Below are 21,249 nucleotides of genomic sequence, written 5' to 3'. Positions count from 1 at the left end.
GGTCCAGGCATGGCCGAGATGGCCAGCCCCCTAAACGTGATCAATAGTCTCCTAAGATGAACAATGGATTAAAACTGAGACCAAAGATGTTAAAAAGACTAGTAAAAGGTCCTATTTATAATAAACTAGTCACTAGGGTTTACATGAGTAAGTAATTGATGCATAAATCCACTTCTTGGGCCCACTTGGTGTGTGTTTGGGCTGAGCTTGAGTGTTACACGTGCAGAGGCCATTTGTGGAGTTGAACGCCAGCTTTTGTGCCAGTTTGGGCGTTCAACTCTGGTTTTGGCTCCTTTTCTGGCGCTGGACGCCAGATTTGGGCAGAGAGCTGGCGTTGAACGCCAGTTTACGTCATCTATTCTTGGCCAAAGTATGGACTATTATATATTGCTGGAAAGCCCTGGATGTCTACTTTCCAAAGCAATTGGAAACGTGTCATTTCGAGTTCTGTAGCTCCAGAAAATCCACTTTGAGTGCAGGGAGGTCAGAATCCAANNAATTATATAATTATATAAAATTTTAATTAATTAAATAAATATATGTCAATTTATTTTATATGTTATATTAACTATTTAAATAATTATTACTTAAGTTATTAATAAATCACAATTAACCTATTAATAACTATCATATCTAATTGGGTTAAATGCTTAAATTTGTATTTAACTAATGATTTATATTAACAAATGTGTTTTTAATATTTTTGTTTATTTTTTGTACCGCATTCCCCTTTTGTTTTTCCCTGCACCGGAATTAATTAACAATAAGAGAAGCAAGGCCTGATCATGCCGTACAACATTTTTTATCCTTCCGACGAGGAAGTAATACAAGTTTCATTATCACAACATGGCAGTCATCACAAAAAGCATGCTAATAACAAGAAAACGTGCCAATAACAAGAAGACGAATCGTCGGCTACAGTTGTCAACCAATACACTAAGCAAAGGAACCGCATCATGTTACGAATGAAAGACGGCCGGTATTCGTAGAACTATGCGATCACATGCAGAGGGCAGGCACACATAACAAACATGTGCATCCGCAAACTCAAGTACATCCCGCATACCTGTGACTATGGGATGACTGTTCGGAACGACCATCTCCGCCTGGTGATTGCGCTGGATGAACACCATGCATTTCCTCCGCACATTTATGCCTCTCCTCCAACACGGATAACCTCAAACCCAATTCATCCCACTTGGCGACCTCAACTAGTGCCCGCCGACGGAGCCTATGGATCTCCGCCTTCAATGCGTGTTCCTCTTCCACCAGTCGGCAGATTGTGCCGTCATTCTCATGCCTCATGACACCAAGTAACATTTTCATCCCCCGCAATGCCCTCCCCGCCTCCTCCAACTCTTGTGCCCTTGACCTCAACTTGACGTCTGCGGTTAAGTGCGCCATTTTTGCCGTGCTCAGCTCTGTGCGGAGGGCCTGGATTGTACCATTCAGATCAGCCTCCCTTTTCACAAGTGCAGCCTCAACCATATCACAATCCGAACAGATTTCGTCCCTGCGGACAATGTTGATCAGATCCGCGATGGACAGTTCTGCGAGATCCTCCGTGGGGATCGGTTTGGGGGGGGGTGGATGTGGCACACGCAGCAAGTTGGTTGTAAACGCCGAGTGTGTGATAGACAACGCAAGACGCTTATCGCCTGCTGTGGTAGGGTTTAAAACGGGTGCTATTAATCATTATGCGAACAAGATCTAAACGCATCTTCCTTAATACGTTTCTCACGGTTACCGAGGATCATCTCCCCCTGGGCAACCATGAAGAACAACCATTTTTCGTCACTCGCCAAACTTTGGTCACGCAAGCGCGCGGGTGGCCTTGTGTGCCCCCATGGAGTGAAGGTCACACGCTTCCTGTCTAGTCAAACGTCACTTTAGTAATCGAAGAGTTCAGATCAAGTCCCCCCTCCAAACCAATATGATTCGGCCTAAGCTATAGCCAATAAATGCATTTATTGCTACGCCTGCGGGTACTCAATACGGCACACGTTTTCCCAAATTTTTTTCGTTTACCAATAAAACCAGGGGATTATTACCTTAACTATTTATTGAAAAAATAAAATGGGCACATTAAAATAAAAGAAATTAATACGAACTAATTATATTTTTTAAAACTTATTTTTAGATTCAAAATTTAAAACAAAATAATCAAAATAAAAAAGGACACCACTCTAACAAATACACTAAGAATATCTTTTTTTAAAGACATTTGTGTTGTGATAAGTGTGAGTAGGATATGAGGTGGATGCCCATTTTTAAATGTTGCTTAGAATATCAAGAGAGATTACCATTAATGAAGTCTGAAAAAGGTGACCCCTTGTATGTATGTAAATAGGGATTTCTTCTGAAGTAATATACACAAGAACAAACAATTCTCTCTCTCTTTTATGTTGCAATACTTCATTATTTCTCTTTATATCTTATCCTTGTTACCACTTCCTTATTTTTATTTAGTTATTTCATAATAGTTTACATGTGTTATGTTATTATTGGACATTTTTATTAAACCAATTAATAAGTTATTCTTTAATAAACTAGAATAAAACCGGTTTATAACAAGGACGAACCCAATTGTCTACATTATAATTATTAGATCCAGTTTGATCCGATCGAATTACACAATCTAATCCGAACATCTTTAAATTTTCTAATAAAAAAGACAAATATATCCCTGACTTTTTGTTTTGTGGATATTTAAATCCCTAAAAATTTAAAAATACAGTTAGATCCCTAAAAAATTAGATTTATTAATATTGTTATAAAAAATCGATTTTGTTATGATTTGTGAGGAAATTTAAAAATAACCAGTTTATTAATACATCCATTAATAATGTGACACATAAACGTGCTTATGTAAAGACGGAGCATTCCCCGAGAAAGAATGCAAAAGAAATTTGCACAAACAACTAACGGGCAGTCAACTAATAAATGCATAGAGAATGTAAATAAGAGATGACCAACAGTTCGTTCCATTTTGCAAACGAAAGCACCGTGTGTGATAATCGTCCCTCCTCCCTCCCCCCCAAAAAAGAAAAAAGAAATGCACACAATCGGCACTCGTGGAAAGAATGGGCACGCAATCAGTCGGACCCATTGCCCGTTTAAAACTATTCCGTTTGACATATGGGTCAGTATTGCAACGAGAGTTGCGTCGTCTTTAATTCAAGATCTGTTCAACATGCAGGCCACTTGCAGGCTATTTGCAACTGTATGCAGTTTCGACGCCGTGTACATGCATGCCTTGGTTTCGGAGTTACCCGTTGCTTGCCTCCTGCATCACTCTGGGCGGGCTGCAATGGGATTTCTGAGCCGATGCACCACGGTACCGAATCCGGCCGCTCTGCTTCGGCTAGGGATGGTTGCTTTATTCTGGCTTGGTCACCGCAGAGGTGGTATACAGACCGTGACCGAGGCAGCAGAGTTGGGCGATGTGGAGGCCTGCTACCTCTCTGTGATGCTGCTACTGTCGCTTGATGTGAAGGACGATGATGAGATCCGCCGTTGATTTGCATTTTTCGATGTGGTCCGTGAGTCCAGTGCAGTTAAAAGATGCAGAGAGGTGTTCACGTAGGTGTTTGAGGGCCCGTGGTCGAAGATAAACCCGACGGACCCAGCAGAGGCCATAGCATCCCGTTCCGGTAGTTGTCCTATCCGCAGAACAATTGGTATTGCAAGCGACTTGTCCGGTGTGTCGTGTGTGCAATGCCTGGCCGAGCACGAGGTGCGGAATTTCCTCGCGACTGTTTACGTTTAAGGTGTTTTCCAAACCCCGATGATCGATGCAGGATAATTGGGCAAGCTTGCTGATGCTTCCTAACATTGACTCTGCCCCAATGTGCTATCCTATTTTGAGCCTAATACTACTACTATGCTATCATACTCAAAAGCAAAATTTCACAAGTTAATTGGTTTATCCTTCTTTGCCACTGACTATTACACGACAAGAACAAAATTTCTGAGTTACTTCCATTTTGATTGACATTGTTTCGAAAGATTGATATTCTATGCTTCGTAGTTTTTATTAATTCGTTCAATCCAGATGTGGTTAACTGTCAATATCTTCTCATCTCCTTTCTTGTTAGTAATAATTTGAATTGATTTTAATTGAAATAAATATTTTATAAATACGCAAAACACTTTTCGGTGACTCCCCATTGCCTTTCCGAGTAACCAGTTTTGTGGGCAGAGTTAACTGTGATAGTATCAGATAGTTCACAGCTCCAAGCAAAAAAACAGGGGGTGTAAATCATCCAATATAAAACAAGTCATGTAAGTACCCTAGAAAGACACGTCTACTTAGTAAACTGTACATGTATACATAAGTATATAGTACATGTACATATAGTATTCACAGTAATACGGTAATATGATATTTGACAAGCGTATTGATTATCCGATATTATTCATGATGTTGGGCAACGCTGACGCGCTAAGTCATGTAATTAATGTCAGTATATATAATATAATAATAATAAATATGTATTAACTTGTATATGGTAGAAGATAATCGTTACTTATCCCGGAAGCAGGTGAGGTAAAGATATACACGCTTTAGAAATTTGAATCAATATAATAATTGTACTATCGCAATAACCGACAAGTTTAAATGATATTAATAATATATAAAAGCTCACACTCCGTCTTTTAACTACAGATGGTTTCAACCCTTCGTAATCTCTGACATCTAACAAGGCCTTGCAAATGGCTGGAACTCCAAGATAAGCAGAAAGAAAGGGATCGTACCCGTCGAGTATGAATGTCCGATGAATATTCTCCCTCGCGATTTATGGGTGAGGATTGCCACAAGGTTGCATCATATTCAATCCATGACCTATTCAACATGCAGGCTACTTGCAAGGTGTTTCTTGATGCAGGTAGTTCCGACGCCGTTTACCAACATTCGACGATGTGGCAGATACGGCTAGTCTCCTTTTTATTTTACCTTGACCGACCTGAAAGGAGGTTCCTCGATCGCTGTGTGGAAGCAGAAAATGCGGATACTATACTCCGGCAGGAGATGACAGAGTATTTCTGGATTGGCCGCCGTGACATAGGGATGGAACTGCTTGATAGGGCCTCGACAGAGGGCAGCGTCGAATCAGGTTACCTGTTTGCCATTTGCTACTGTGTGAACACGAAGACGAAGAAGAAATGCAAAGGGTGTTGAAATGTTAGACTTTATCTGTACTTCTGGAAAGATCGAAAGGTGCAGGGAGTTCTTCAAGGACATTTTCTAGGAGCGATGGGTTGACGAGAAACCATCGGATCCGGGGTAGACCATGGCTTATCGTTCTACTGCTTGCGCTACCCGCGGAACCATGGATGATGTGAATGACGTGTCCCGTGCCTCGTGTGTTCTGTGCCTCGCGGATTACGAGGTCAGGGTTTTCCTGGAGATGTTCACGTTGTAGTGAATGTGGTTGTACATCACTCTTTACTAATCTGTCCCCGAATGTACTGTTGTAGGGTTAATCTTTAAGTACCTTTATGTAGTCTGCCAAAGCAGTAGCTAGCAACTGACGATCACAGAACAATATATTTTCCGGTTGAAACGATCTCAGTTTGATCCAAGTAATTAACATATTTCACAGCATTGTTGTTTGTCGTTGACGCAGTATTTCATAACTTCACCCGCACAAGAAAGAGATTAAAAAAAAAAGGGAAACAAACAGTTAAACTCAGACGGTGCAAAGTTAAATGTAAGTAGGAAAACCGAGTTTTAAGTTTGACTTACAGAGAATCAAATATACGGCTAAACAAACGCGGGAAATAACTTAACATTGATGTATCGTTTAGGTCGTACTCGAAATACAACGGTGTTCCGAACACGGCTTAACTTTATTTGGTCTTTCCGCAGTTCATACGTGTCGGTGTCAAGATAACCCGGTAGATGGATTTTTCGTTGGAGGCGGCTCAGATGATAGCCTACATCTTTGGCGATTGTATGAACCCTGACGAGAAACTGTTTCGCTGCAATGATCGCCAACTGGACCGAGGCGTTTTCGTCGCTCCTTCCTGGGAATGAACCATCAGCCTACATCCTGGAGCTGCTTGCGCTCAGAACCTCATGGACACAGTCGCAATTGCAATGGTGTTCGGTCTGGTCCCTTCCGCTGATATTTTCGGTAACGTTTCCATACTATGTACTTCCCGTTGCTGATTGTTTTTTCCGCTACAGTTACGACTGCTATATGACCGGACTATGTCACACGTGATAGGAATTTGCTCTGACCAAGGACATCGATGATGAGAACTTGATGGACTACTTTCGTGGGACATGGCTACCACGGCCGAACGACCTGAGATATGTAAGCATTGTTGCGGTGCATACCGCACGGAAAACCAAAAAATAGAAAAAAAATGACATAGAATTGTGGAAAACCAAAAAACCAATATGGTCTTTATTATTCCTGTTGCTGCTCATACCTGACCAGAAACGCTAACGCATACCTTCGTGCCAGATCTACGTCCAGATGAAGGACGTCCTCGAGGGCATGAAGGAGTCTCACTACTACCTGATGGCCGTTGAGGTTTCCAGTCGCCGGATGTGGATATTCAACAACTTTCCAACACAGGAGACTATCATGGGAAGAAAGTCTGCGGTTAAGTCGGTGGTACGTAATTTCTACTTTTCCTTTCCCATAATGTACGACATTTCGTTATGTTTCCGTCTCAACTTCGGAGGGCCTTTTTTTGTTTTTATTTAATCCGAATTGTTTTGAACTAGTGGGCATGTTGGGTTTAGTCCTGATCATATATAATCCAAAAAACGATAAAAAAAAAGGACGATAAATAAAAAAACCCAAAAAAATTATGTATCCTCCCTACCCACATTGGTTTTTTTTATTATCTCATCCTCTACGGGACATGCCACTAAACCCAAACATTCATTTTTTTAGGAAGTAAACAGGGAACAATCCGAAAACTCAACGTTAACTCTTCTCCCGTCTCATCTGCTGCCGTTTTGCAGGCCAGGGTTCTGGACAAGATCTTGACAACCATGTTCCCAGACATCGACGTCTTAGGAAGGAACCCACCGCTGTCTGAGTGGAATTCGGACTTCATCCTGGGGATCACCAACGAGAACAACTGGTACAAATTATATTAATTGCTCAACCATGTATATGTGTTATCCAGTTTTGACAGGTATTCACCAATTTCTGTTTCCGGCGGCGACCGCGGAAAAAAAAGCAACAAGGATAAGCTGTGGATGATGCTGTGGCTTCAAATGGAGCAGATGTTCACAACCAATCCTGTCCCGCAGAAGAAGGTATTCAACACAACTTTTTCCACGCTGTATGCATTTAAAAAGGTTTTTCGTTGTGTAAAGATCTCTTAATCGACACATCCATGTATGCCTTTACTTTGTCATGCTGTAGAGCATCGATCAACTGTCCGATAGGATACGAATTGACACTGCGTTGGCTCTTGTAAACGAGCACTTCAATGAGTTACGTGATGAGATAAGGCAGAGGACAGAGGTGGACTGGAATAGCCGGAGGGCAATGGCAGCCGTGCTGCTATGACCCTGTCATAACATGAGCTTCGTTTTGACCATGCTGGGCTTTTCATGTCCCCTTTTGTTGGCGACCAGGGTGGGCCGTCACTTTGAAGTAGTACCAATACATCTCTGTACACGACTCCACTTCGACGTTATAGCTACCCGACCCGCCATATTGTAAAACTTGTGTAATTAGGTTTAACTGATTGAATGTATTTTGTTGCATGCGTATCCACCGTTGCATGCCAAGAACCACCGCTTTTTTGGTTAAATACTTTGTTGCCGTGTGCTGGATGTTAAATTAGCGCGGATTAAATTTTATCTTCTGTTCCGTATGTGTTTCAATGGAGTCTGCAATATAATACACTGCCTTTATTATCATTCCCTAAACAAAGCCTCTTATTATTATATGTTTTTTTTTTCGCTTCCTGATGGATAGTGCCATATTCTTAGTACTAGAAAAGTATAAACACTCGATGCAGTTTCAAGGTTATAGGCAATTTTGTCTCAAAATCCGGACAGCCAAAAGCCCTGCGCAATGACCACTTTCATTTGGCAACAATGTCTCGTTATAGTTCCTTGCGCCAAACCCGGTAAACACATGACTCGATTTACATCAACTAGCCCTTTCTAATTTAATTAATCAAACACAAACGCAACTATTGTCACAACACAGACCAACACATTGAGGACGCACATCCTCACAAGCTGCACTGCATACTACATTCATCCCTGAACGCAACCAATATTACCAGAAGTATAAAATTTTTAACTCACATAACCTACGCTATGCATACGCCCTTTCGGATGTCACGCCAACAAGTACAGCGCGTAGCAGCCAGCCATACTCAATCCAGCTCGATGCATAACCGCCAACAAGAATAGTTTAGCCAGCTCACTCAAATTTGTAGTACTCCTCACCCCCCTCTCCTGCCTCCATGCTTTCGTAAGCCGCACCAGCCTCAAAACTGTCGATGTTCTTCCCCATACTCGATTGTTGACACTTGCGAGAATTGTGTCCGCCCTTTCCACACAGTCGACACTTCTGAACACGGTGAAACTTTTCCCGGGAGGTGACAACTCTTCGACCGCATCCTTTGTACCTTGCCCGCAACGGGTCCCGAACAGACACCCTGCTGGCCTCTTCAGCAACACCCAACCTTTGGCGATGTTTCTCCCGCAGAGATTGGCGCTCCTTTGCCAACCTTGTTTTCACGTCCACATAGTCCTCAAAAAACTGGCAAGACAAGCTCACCAGCTCCCTACAATCATCCAGCATCGCCGCGTGCATGCTCATGTATGCCGTGTCTGAGATCTCCCCAACACGAGTTCCGTCGCAGGATGCACGCGGCTGTTTTATCCTCTTTGTCCACCGGTCAAGTATTAGGCCTTTGGGATAGCTATCATGTTCAGATAAACCAGAACCCCCAACCATGTGGACACAAGGAAGCCCAAAGGACTCCATCCGCTGACAAGAACAGCTAAATTCGTCGTCTTCCTCGGCCCACAACACGGCTCATGATCTCAGCTTGCAGTACATTGCAACCTCGAACAAAACACAAGCGCTCGTCCTCTTGGTGGACACAACTCTAACGTTGCTGGCTAGCATCAGCACCTCCCGAAACAGTTCGAAAACCTCTCTTGTATAAACTGTTGCAGCGAACTGCTCAATGGCCTCGAGTTTCGTCTTTACAACAGACTCGCCATACGCAGACTTGTAGTTTGCCACTAGTTCTCTCCTCCTCATGAACTCCAAATAGTGTTGAAAGTGCTCCACAAACTCCCTCAGATTGTACCCGTTGTGTATAAATTTTCCAAGCTGCATATTCAAAGCCTCGCACCTGGATGTCATCTTCAGTCCTGCGAAGAATTTCCCCCGGATATGGGCATTGGACTAGGAATGCTTCTTGGCATACATCTCCACTATCCACGGATGATCCTCCAACTCGTGGTCCGCCACACTCTCCGTCCATATTCTCTCAAATTCGTCGACCTCTAGATCTCCCATGAGGCACAGACGGAATTTCCTAAGAACCCGGCCGTCCGACTATAGCAGTGGTGTTCCTTAACAAATGCCAGCTACACAACTTGTGATGTGCACCGGAGAAAACTGTGCTAACCGCACTCTTCATGGCAAGGTCACCGTCTGTGATGACAGACTTTGGCTGTTTTCCCTTCACTGCCTCAAGGAATGACCGCAGCCACCACACATAGCTTGCTTCGCTCTCGTTGCTCAATATGGCGCAACCGAACACAACCATCCTCATATGATGGTCCACCTTTGAGAATATTACCAAAGGGCACTTGTATTTGCTACGACGTAAGTTGCATCAAAACCCAGGACATCACCGAACACGCTGTAGTCATAACGACTTGTACCATCGCACCAGAAGAGATTTTCCAGCCTCTTGTCAACATCCAGCGAGTACTTCCAGAACATCCCAGAATCAGTCGTCCTTAAAGTTCCCAAGAACTTCAACGCGGACTCCGCATTTGTCGCGCCAGCCCGCCTTTGCTTCTCTATCGCATTATATATGTCCTTTATCTCGAACCCAATAGTCTCAAATCCTCCTGACTGATTGGCAAACACGCAGAAAATCGTCGGCACCCGCAACCCAGATTTCCTCATGGAATTGATTTGGTGCAAATCCCCTACCTTGACTGCTCTGTGTGACCGCGACAGACCCCTAAACCTCGCATCCAGCATGGGATGATTATGGTTGTCGAAGAATTGTTCAACAAACCATCGCCCGCTGGCATCATCAACGTGGACCTTAATCCGGGCTTCGCACCCGCACCACGTGATCGGTCGAGGATCCTTCTTCCTGTCTTTCCGCTACATGTGTTTTCCGTCTCGCTCTCCTTTCCTCGAGCACACGAATATTTGCCAAATTATTTCGCCCTCCGCCCCCTGCTTTGTTCTGCGTCCCACCTTGGACCTCTGACCGAGAATCCCTTGATGCGACCGTATTCGTTGTAGTAGTCATAAGCTGCCTGTAGGCTTGTGAACTCCGTTGTAAGGACGTCCTTGGCTGTGAGGGAAGAAAATTTAATGGCGCCAAAGGACCCTATCCCTTCAACAATCCTCACTCCTGCTTCTGCATCTATGTCCGCATCTGCGGCGGACGAATCCATCGCTTCTGCTTCCTCTACCGGCACAATTTCGCCGCTCATTCCATCATCAGCATCCTGCAACGAACAATATGTGGCATGTGTTACAACAGGCGGTGGGCCACATCAACATAAACCGGTCAACAAAAACTCATAACATGAGCAACAAACACACCTGCGACGCATGGACTCGGTCAAAATTAGATGAAAACTCGTAGTTAGGCTCCACAAACCCATTCGGCTGTCACAGTTTAAAAAAATACAGTGAGCGAACAGAACATCGGCGTTATCAACCGTAACTACAAACACGCAGCTATAATCCCAGACATCCTAAAATAACCCAACTAAAACTCATTCAACCGTAAGGACTAACCCCAATTTTCGGTACACAAATTAAAAACTAACAAATCAAATTCGGCTATGTGCCATAATAAACGGCAACCTCGAACAATCAAATGGTTAAAACTGTTGGGGAAACCGGTGAGTCACGGGCCCCCAATTGAAATCAATTTCGGTGCAAACCCCCTCCCCCCGGCATTATCGGATGGTAAAAATCTCATTGACACCGACAAAGCGTACTTGTGAATCTCGTTGCCCTGTGTGGTCCATTTTCTTCCCTTATTGTGAACCTTGAGACAGTCAGATCTCGATCTGTGCTTCCGCGCCGTTCAATCCCGCGTTCTCCTCTGTCGTGCACCGCCGTCTCCGTGCAGGTCGACCAAACGAACCTTCACACTGATCCTAACACAGCTTTCACCTACCTATTAATGGAGTTTGGGGCTTTGATTTATTATTGGATTCTCGTCTCCTCCCTCTCTTTTCCGTTATTTTTGAATTTCGTCCCCAACCGCTACTTTTGCTTATTTGTGAACCAACTCCAATCTTTTTCGAAAATTGACTTCACTACCTGGTCTACCAAGGTCTTGAATATACTTTTTCCACCGAAGAAACGTCCATTATTTATACTCATATCAAGAAACAAAGTGAAAGTGAAAGGAAAATAGTTTTCATGTATTTCTAATACAATGCTCTCATGCTAAAAATACAAGATTTTAAATACCAGAAGAACAAGAACAAGGTGTTGCAATAACAAAAGGCGACATTTTTTAATAAGTTCTTAGTTCTTTTCTTCTTTCTTTCATTTTTTTTCTTTTTAGGAGCTTTCTACGGTGGAAAAAGTATTTTATGGACTTTGAAGGATCAGATAATAAAGATAATTAATAAAAAATATAAGAGCCGGCTTACAAATAATAAAAGATTCATAAATAAACTTCTATTAACATGTGGGGCAAATTTGATTGTAGGATTAAATTGGGTTGGAATCGAGAATGGAGAACTTCAACCGAGGCAGAGCTTCAATGGCCCTCCCAAAAGATCATAAAGAAAAGATTCTTATCTTCTGATCTCCATGTTCCCATCAACCCTAATCCTAATCAAAAAAGGATTCATCTGATTCCCATTAATCACATCAATCCCATGATCCCACTCTCAATACTCCTCTTTCTTCATCAAAAACCCTAATATTCGCATCATCAATTATGATCATCAACTCCTCTCCCTTCATGAACTCCGTCCTTGTCCTTCAGAACCTTCGCATATTAAGTCCTGGCTTGAATCCTTTTAATCCTTATTGCGTCGCTCATCACTCTCGCTAATTCCCCCCTTTATATGTCTATTACTGCTATGATTTCTGTTAGTTTTCCCATTTCTCGTTCGTTTAATATGTAAACACGTAAAAATGAACAAGGTTTTGTTGTCTTGTTCCCTGCTGTTTTCTGCGAAAACAAAGAATAGTCGTTTTGGGGATTTGTATTCTAGGGTTTTTTTATTGGATCGTCGTTTTTATTTTGGGGTGTCGTTTTTGGGTGTTGGATTGAGAAGAGATGCTGGAGGCGCAACCAGTGTTGTTCAGGAGAAGCCCGTCGAGGAGGCGCATGCTGAGGCCTGGCGTTGGTACCGACAATAGAGGTTGGACTTCTCTTCATGTTAAAGGTGATTTCAAACTGGTGAGTTTCTTCAGTTTCATCAATCCCTCTTTTATGTTGTTGTTGTTGTTGTGGTTTTTGTTGTTGTTGTTGTTGCAGAATCCCTCTTTTATGCGGCAGGCACTACTTGGCAACTTGAACAACAATGCCGCATCCAATAAATTCAATGTGGTAAAACTCCTTTCATTTTTTGTGCATTTATCAGTTGAATGGGTTAGGCTTATTTTATATAGCATTGTAATCATTTTCTTACCATATATACTAATTTGTTACTGTGATCAAATGGATAGGAATTGGCTCCAGCAGTTCAAGTAGTGATTCTTCGTCGTCTAGCGGTACTAAATTTGCTCCTAGCTGTTATTTGGTTTGTTCTTGAGACAATCTGTTAGCAGGAGAACTTAAAATTTACTCTTATTTTAATCTTTGCAGATTCAGATTCAGCGAGTTCCTCAAGGAGTGATTCTGTAGCATGGCCAATGTGCGGTGTTCTGCCGAAGAAAATGATTTGCTTCATGGCTTCTTTTGAGTGTGCAACTTCAATTCATGGACTAGGTGTGAGCTTTTTATTCTCTTTATTTCTCCTTTTTGCTGCAATGCTTCAATTTTCTGCAGATGGAATGATGGCTAAATTTGTGATTGCATTGTTATTTCAGGTAGTGTTGCTGTGAACATGATTTGCTGTTTTATATTGGATGGATTTTTTGTGGCAGGAAAACTGCTAGAAGAGGTTTGTGGTGTGCATTATTAATCATAGACTTTAATGTCTTCCATTGCAGCAGGTATTTCTAGTTCTTGCAATTATAAATTGATCTTTATAGATATTGCTACTACCATCCTTAAATTTTTATTACACTCTTTACAGGCCTTACCAAATGTTCCACCAGCAATGCCGATGCCGTTAATCGCGAAAGTGACATTTTGCCAAATTTTACGGTAAGAACACCATGGAAGATAGTTGCCAAAGAAGTAGGGAACACTTTTGGCATCGATTCACAATTTCGTTATTTCATTGAGTGCACTAAAAAATAGGAAAACACATAACCCGATTGTATGGTGTGTGGTTAATAGTAAAGGTGAAGCTTTTGTGATTGAAAAATTCTAAGAAAAGTGCGATTTGAATGGCTACCGAAAGATTTGAAGTGGGTCCGACTCGGCGGTGTTAGTGGCGGCGGTGACGGAGGCGATGAGATATTGAATAGGGAAAATTTTTTATATTGTTTGCGAACCATGGAAATAATGGAAGAATGCCTAACAATAGAAGAAAACCTTGATGATGTCCTCAATTCAGCGGGATCTGGGTTCGTGATGGGCGTAATCGCTGGATCCCCTTTCACTTCTCCCTTTGCATCTCTCGAACCTATATTGCTACTGCTTGCCACGCCGTCCGCCTCAATGCACCCCGCATCGGGGCAAAGTTGTCGCCTGATGTGCCCTCTACAATGCCTCCCACGACACTTTATATTCTGTGTTTTATTTCTAAATATTATAAATAATTAATTATTATTGTTATTATCATCATATGAAATTATTTTAATATTTATTTCTGGTAGAAATTAGAGAGACAATATCCTATGGTTGGTGCAATGTTAGATGATTATTTGGAGAGTTTTTAGCCGTAGTCTGAATACTCCACATTTCTCATTGATTTTTTTGTTTGACTAATTTTTTTATTATTTTTGTAAAAACAAAGAAAATACCTTCTTCATTTCATCAATAGTTTTTATATTTGATTTCGTTTACAATTATAAGATATTTTGATAAGAAATATACTGTGTGTTTATTTTGTTCGACACCGAATTGATATACATGTTTTTACTAACCACATCGTTTAATAACAAAAATATATGTTTTGTTAACTAAATATACAAAATATTAATAATATATCTTTTGTTGAAAAATAAAAATAAAGATCAAATATAAATTTATATGCAACAAACCCAAATACAAATAAGTAAAAGTCTAAGGGCCAGCAATTCTATATATTATTGGTCTAACCAGACCACAATATATCGGTTTACAATTAAAATAAGTATTAGGCACATGTAATATTATGAAAAACTTATATCTAGAATTAATTTGAACCACATATTTAGAATATTTTTATTTGGTCCATCAAAGTCAGAAGATACTTTTCCCACCAAAAACATTCCCTTCTTTTTATCTCAGAAGTCACGCACTAAAAGCAGTTTGTAATATAGACATTTTAATTCATATTTTAGTCTAGATTATATTCTTGTAAATTTAAGAAAATTTATACACCTTAGCTAATGTATTCTTGAACTACATCTTGGAAAGAGTTTTCAAACTGAATCTTACAAATCTCATTATAATCGATAGTGATTTCTAGTCTTTAAAAAAGAATATCTAAAATTTTTAGGTTAATGTTTGATCCCATCTAAGTTGGTTTTAGTCTTAAAAATATTTTAAAAAATAATATTTAAGATTTTTAAGATAGTGTTTTATTCAATCTGAGTCAAACTTAGCTAGAGAAAAAGCTTGAGCAAAGAATATTTGAGGGTTTTTTTAGTTGGTGTATAATCTAATTTGAGTCTTGTAATTTTGATAATAATTTAAAAAAGAATATCTAAAATTTTTATGTTGACGTATGATTCAATGTGAGTTAAAACTTAACATAGTAAAGCATGAGAAAAGAATATCATTTGTACACTTATTCAAATAGTAGAATTCTCCAAATTTCTGAAGAACTAAACGTAGGTATTGTAAGATTTTTAGCTGAACTAGTATACTTGTTCGTGTTTTCCTTCTAAATCTTATCGCTATTCTATTTTTAAGTTTTGTCCTATATTTTATTCCGAAGTTTATTTCAAAAATAAGGTTCGTTCTAAGTTGTTCGTGTATCTCAGAAGTGTTTTCATAACTAACTTGAGTTTGATTGAGACTTAAAAAAATTTTTCATAAAGAATTTCAAAAGATCATGAAAGGCTTTTTATAATCACACACCAACATATTTCGATTCTCACAAGTCCAAAGACTTGAAGGACCTTTTAAAGTTTTTGTATTTCAGAGTGAAAGTATGATTCAACCTCCATGCTTGTGAAACTTTTAGCCATTTCAACATCAATAACACAAGATCGACTATATAAAAAGAAGATCCCACGATGTATTAAACTCCTTCCCAAAGTTCGGAAACCGAACCGGTCATCAAACCGTTCTAGCAACTGGTTTACTGGTTCACTGGTCCAACCGGTCTAACCGGTGGTTCAACCGAAAAAACCGTTTTAAAATAAAATAATAAATAAATTATAAATAAACATGCTAAAATATAATTATAGTATAACATAAATATTAAAATAGTTTTCAAATTTAAAAAACTACATTAAATGTCATCAATCAAATTCATATAATCTTATTAATATGTTGATGGTGATGGTGTCTTCTGAGGCATCAATGTCTCCTCATCCAGCCCCTCCAATTTCTTTAGCTAAAGCCAGCAATTACAAAACACTAAACCTTCACCCAGCAATTACAAACAAAGCTAGTAAAACCAACACAACCAGCAACTACAAATCAAAGCAAAACCAGCAACTACAACACAATAAAAACAGAGTAGCATTCAGCAACAACCATTACAAAACAGCAGCATAACAACAACAGTGCCATAACAAAATAGCAGCATAACAACAACAGCACCTTAACAAGTCACTAATCAGAAATTCCAAATTTAATTAGCAATCCTATTCTTGTTTCGTGCATTTAATTACTCATAAACAAAACTCAACTCCACCTAAATTGTTAATTTAACCTTGGTCTTATGGAATCATAAATAGGAATACATTACATTGCTCTTTCTCCTAAAATTCAATCAACAACACACGATTTCACAATTTAAAACATTATTCACCGGCTTCTCTTTTGATGCTGTGACTGGGAAGCAACAAATTCAGCAACAAGCAACAAATTTAACAAATCCTAGTAAAGTCCCGATTTATAGCAAAAAGGCAAATTTATTGATTACCAATTCAGCAACATGCAGAAATACAAGAGAAGGGAAATCTGGAAAAGAGAGAACACCAAACCAAAACATTAACCAACAATCACAAAACACTAAACTTTCACCCAGCAATTACAAACAAAGCCAGCAATTGAGCAACAAACAGAAATTGAGCTACAAACAGAAATTGAGCTGCAAACCAACAAACAGAAATCTGCAAACCAGCCAGTTAATTTTCAGATTATTTATTTCTCATGCTAACCAACAAACAGAAATCTGCTAACCAACAAACAGATTATTTATTTCTCATGCTAACCAATAAACAGATTTTTTGATAGTCATACTAACCAACAAACAGAGGAAGTTCACAATTAAACTGAAATTTGAGTTCACAGAGGAAGTCGAAGTTCACATAGTATCAATTTCACAGAGGAAGTTCACAGAGGCGAAGAACAAAGAAGATGAGCAGAGGACGAGTCACTCACCTGGGGTCGACGGAGGGCTACTGGTGTTGACTGTTGAGGACCGCGCGACGATGAGACGGGCTACTGCCTGCTGGTGTTGAGAAGATGAAGACGACGCAGATGGAGGGCTACTGGGCAGGGAACCAGGCGAAGAAGGAGGGTTACTTGGGCTGACGACCAGGCGAAGGCAGTCGCGCTGATGACTGGTGACCGCGGCGACGAAGGAGGGCGCGGTGGCAGGTTAGGATTTGGGCGGCTAGGGTTCACTCTTCTCTGTTCTCTCACTGTGAGATGAATATGATTCAGAATCAGCTGAATCATGAGTGAATGGGTTCGGGGGAAGAAAGGGGGGTGGGGTGCAGGGTGCTCCACGGGTCGGGTCGGGTTTAGGGTTTTTTTAAAAAAAAAAAACAATAAAACGTCGTCGTTTATGCAGAACTGGCCGGTCACCGGTTCAGCCCAACCGGCTAGTTTTTGGCCAGTTCGTCGGTTCTTTGGCGATTCTTCCCAGTACGGTTTCTACACCGTTTGCGTCGCTGGTTCGCAATTAAACCGGTCGAACCGGCCAGTCCGGTCCGATTTTCAGAACCTTGCTCCTTCCAATAAACTAGACATATTTGTCACAAACAGTACTAATTTAAGTTACAACAAGGCATCTCATAATCTTAGTATGTAACATTGGAACCCAAAAACAACAATAACAACGCCTTGTTCTATTAGATGGGGTGGGATACATGGATCAAACGAAGTCATTGAGATTTATCATATATTATATCTACAGAAAAACTGTTTATATGTAGATTTCATTTGACCATCTCATTGATAATCTTCCTAAGTCTTTCTCTGTCTTTCACTCTTTTTTCATCTTTCATTTCATCCACCCTCCTGATTGAGTGCTTTGTTGGTCTTCTTCTCACATGTCCAAACCACCTAAGATGCGATTTTACCATCTTTTTCACAATAGGTGCTACTCCAACTCTCTCTCTCTTATATCTTCGTTCCTTATTTTATCCAATCGCGTATGATCACTTATCCATCTAAATATCTTTATCTCTGCTATAGTTAACTTATGTTCATGCTTCTCTTTGGTCACCCAACTCTCTGTACCATAAAGTATAGCCGATCTGATAGCAGTGTGATAGAATTTATTTTAAGTTTTAAAGGTATTTTTTGTCACATATAAAATCACACACTTTGCCATTTTGACCAACCTGCTTAGATCTTATAATTTACATCATGTTCAATCTTTCCATTATCCTATATGATGCACCCAAAGCACAAGAATCCAAAATATAATACTTGTGATCCAAAGGCTTCCTAACCTTTTTTGAATCATTTATTATAGGGAAGTGTTAGGTAAACAATGACTATCTTGAACAACATTAACAACCACCAATCAAATAAAAACACACTACACCTCCAAATTACCTACCTAAATCTTAATATTAAAATAATCATCTGTACACCTAGTGAAATAAATATCTGATATATCTATTGTTCACATTATTTAATATTTTCATTGTCTACCTATACTTTTTCTTTACGGTATCTTCTAGTAAATGTCACTTGTGGAGGAGGGCATACTTTAACCAAAAGTATTCGTTCTCAACCAAAAGAGAATTAAACAGAACATCTTAATTAAAAAGTTGTCAAAAAAAATCACTTGTTTCTTTTCTGAGACAAATTGCATCAACATTCATTCGATAAAGGGAGTTCTTTGGTGCTGATTACAAAAATCAACATGTGATGATGACTGTACGTGGCGCAGTGAGAGTGTGACGCATGTACGTGAAGTATGGCTGCTTCCGTTTTTCGTTCTAGTCAGGGAACATGATTAGACATGATTATGTATTTAGTTTAATAAAGTCTTTGGACTGAATACAATAGATATGTGGATGGACCATGACTATTGGACCACACAATTTATTGATTTATTGTTTTCAATTTAAAATAAAAAAATTTTAGATAACATGGCCTTGAAAAAAAACCGTGAACTTACAAAAAGTTTTGCATAAGTTAATATTACATGTTTTAAGTTTAAAAAGTATATTTACTTTACCCAAATTTAATTTATTTTGAAAATAAATAATACCTATTAAAATTCTTATGTTATTTGTAAATATTTACTAAATGTAGTTATGGTTTGGTAGATAGTTGTGTTTTATTCTATTAATAAAAAAATAACTTAAATTTTTTTAAAATAAATGGGGATAAAAATATTGGGAGTATGTTACAAATTTTTAAGAAGCACGTTTTATATAATTATTGACTAATAATGAAAAATAATAATATTCATGTGAAGGAAATATAATTTATATTTGGAAGAAATAAATGTTCCACTAAAGTTGAATTAATGATTAACTTGATAAGAAATTTTAAGGTGTTTAATAAAGAAAAAAGCATAACTTGCCTAATTTACATGTCATTTATTGAAGAGTTGAGTCTAATCTTTTAAAAAAATAAAAAAGAGAAAAAGTATTACATTAACACAAAGTAGTTTTAATTCCCAAAGTAAGGCAGTGACGCAAAGTAAATATCATGTCTATTTGTAGGATTTTTAATATTATTGGAATTATTAACATTANCTAAAATGGGATAAAATATCATTTTATATTTAAGTTAAAAATAAAAATTCAAATAATTTTAAATATAAAAATATGAATTAATTAAAAATTTGTAACAGGCTCCCAATATTTTTATCCTTACTTATTTTTAAAAACATAAGTTATTTTTTTGTTAATAAAGTAAAACACAATTATCTGTTGCCAACAAATATACTGGGTTGTATCAAATAATATACTCATAGTGAATATCAATCACATTAGAATTAATGAATTAAACAAGTAATAATTGATTAATTACTCTAGTTAGAAAAGTTGAAAGGAGAATTTTAAATATCAAATAGCATAAAAGATAGTAATGTAATTTTTCTAAGATTCAAAAGAATTCAATTTAGATTATAGTTAAATTTCAATACACATTAATTCGTAGGATGAAGAACGAAACTACTTCTTAAACATAAATCAACGCATTAATCAATAGTAAAAAAATAAATAATTATTAATTTATCAAAATAAACAGAAAAATTTAGTGGCTCATGTTTTTTTTTTTTACTAAACACCTTAAAATTTCTTATCAAGTTAATTATTAATTCAACTTTAGTAACATTTATCTCCCAAATATAAATTATATTGCATTCACATGAATATTGTTTTTTCCCATTCTTAGTCAATAATTATGTGAAACATACTTCTTAAAAATTTGTAACATGCTCCAAAAATTTTTATCCCCACTTATTTTTAAAAAAATTAAATTATTTTTTTATCAATAGAATAAAACACATTTATCTGCCAAACCATAACTACATTTAATAAATATTTACAAATAGCATAAGAATTTTAATAGGTATTATTTATTTTTAAAATAAATTAAATTTGGATAAAGTAAATATACTTTTTAAACTTAAAACATGTAATATTAACTGATGCAAAACTTTTTGTAAGGCTCACGGTTTTTTTTCAAGACCATGTTATCTAAAATTTTTTTATTCCAAATTAAAAACAATAAATCAACAAATTGTGTGGTCCAATATTCATGACCTATCCACATATCTATTGTATCAGTTCAAAGACTTTATTACATAATCATGTCTAATTATGTTCCTGCCTAGAACGAAAAACGGAAGCAACCATGCTTCACGTACATGCGTCACACTCTTATTGCGCCACGCACAGTCATCATCACATGTTGATTTTTGCAATCAACACCAGAGAACTCTCCTCAATATTAGATTTGGATCCTCTAAAGTTTGAATTTCACTTTAGAGAGTAAAGTATGATCTTTTACCATTGAATACTTTTTTTTTCATATTTATTCTTGGTCTCACTTATGAAATCAATAATAAGAGATCACACTTTATTCTTTAAAGTGAAATTCAAACTTTAAAGGATCCAAATCCCTCACTATTAATATGATAAAGGTGTCTTAGAGTGAGAAGTTACAAGTGTTCCACCCAATCTCAATGTTTGTGCATCAGTGAGACTATCCTTGAAAGTTAGATTGATTGTAATATAAAAATTAAAGAACATCATTTTCTTCTTCGTCAATGCAGACCCCAACATAAAAGGGAAGAATGTAATTAATTTCCAACACAACACATATCATAAGCAAGATTATGACAATTGACAAATACTCTCAAGTCTCAACATATTTTTGTGAAAA

General features: G+C 38.3%; 3 protein-coding genes across 6 annotated transcripts; all 3 read left to right on the top strand.

Annotated features, from left to right (window-relative positions):
• Positions 3,056 to 3,520, top strand: LOC107620248 (putative F-box protein At1g67623). Its single transcript, XM_016322439.1, has one exon. The coding sequence runs from the start codon at positions 3,056 to 3,058 to the stop codon at positions 3,518 to 3,520; it is 465 nt and encodes a 154-aa protein (XP_016177925.1).
• Positions 4,802 to 5,182, top strand: LOC107620247. The gene has a single exon (XM_016322438.1). The coding sequence runs from the start codon at positions 4,802 to 4,804 to the stop codon at positions 5,180 to 5,182; it is 381 nt and encodes a 126-aa protein (XP_016177924.1).
• On the top strand, positions 11,868 to 14,121 carry LOC107622922. 4 transcript variants are annotated; one of them, XM_021115014.1, is made up of 6 exons: positions 11,868 to 12,619; positions 12,712 to 12,783; positions 12,902 to 12,947; positions 13,042 to 13,164; positions 13,323 to 13,391; positions 13,475 to 14,121. In XM_021115014.1, the coding sequence occupies exons 1-5, from the start codon at positions 12,611 to 12,613 to the stop codon at positions 13,358 to 13,360; spliced, it is 288 nt and encodes a 95-aa protein (XP_020970673.1). In that variant the 5' UTR covers positions 11,868 to 12,610; the 3' UTR covers positions 13,361 to 13,391; positions 13,475 to 14,121. The 4 variants fall into 4 exon arrangements, 2 of the variants coding, with proteins under 2 accessions (XP_020970673.1, XP_020970672.1); XM_021115013.1 differs by having other exon boundaries at positions 11,996 to 12,619; positions 13,266 to 13,391; XR_002356752.1 differs by having other exon boundaries at positions 11,997 to 12,595; positions 12,903 to 12,947; positions 13,266 to 13,391.

This window comes from Arachis ipaensis, chromosome B10 (assembly GCF_000816755.2).
Source record: "Arachis ipaensis cultivar K30076 chromosome B10, Araip1.1, whole genome shotgun sequence".
NCBI lineage: Eukaryota > Viridiplantae > Streptophyta > Magnoliopsida > Fabales > Fabaceae > Arachis > Arachis ipaensis.
This window is presented reverse-complemented; position numbering and strand designations above follow the sequence as displayed.

Bases quoted from the DNA above. Each gene is read 5' to 3' on its own strand.
- LOC107620248 (XM_016322439.1), top strand. From the start codon at position 3,056: ATGCACACAATCGGCACTCGTGGAAAGAATGGGCACGCAATCAGTCGG.
- LOC107620247 (XM_016322438.1), top strand. From the start codon at position 4,802: ATGGGTGAGGATTGCCACAAGGTTGCATCATATTCAATCCATGACCTA.
- LOC107622922 (XM_021115013.1), top strand. The intron at 12,948-13,041 runs GTACTAAATTTG...TAATCTTTGCAG, and splicing joins TGATTCTTCGTCGTCTAGCG to ATTCAGATTCAGCGAGTTCC. The intron at 13,165-13,265 runs GTGTGAGCTTTT...TTGTTATTTCAG, and splicing joins AACTTCAATTCATGGACTAG to GTAGTGTTGCTGTGAACATG.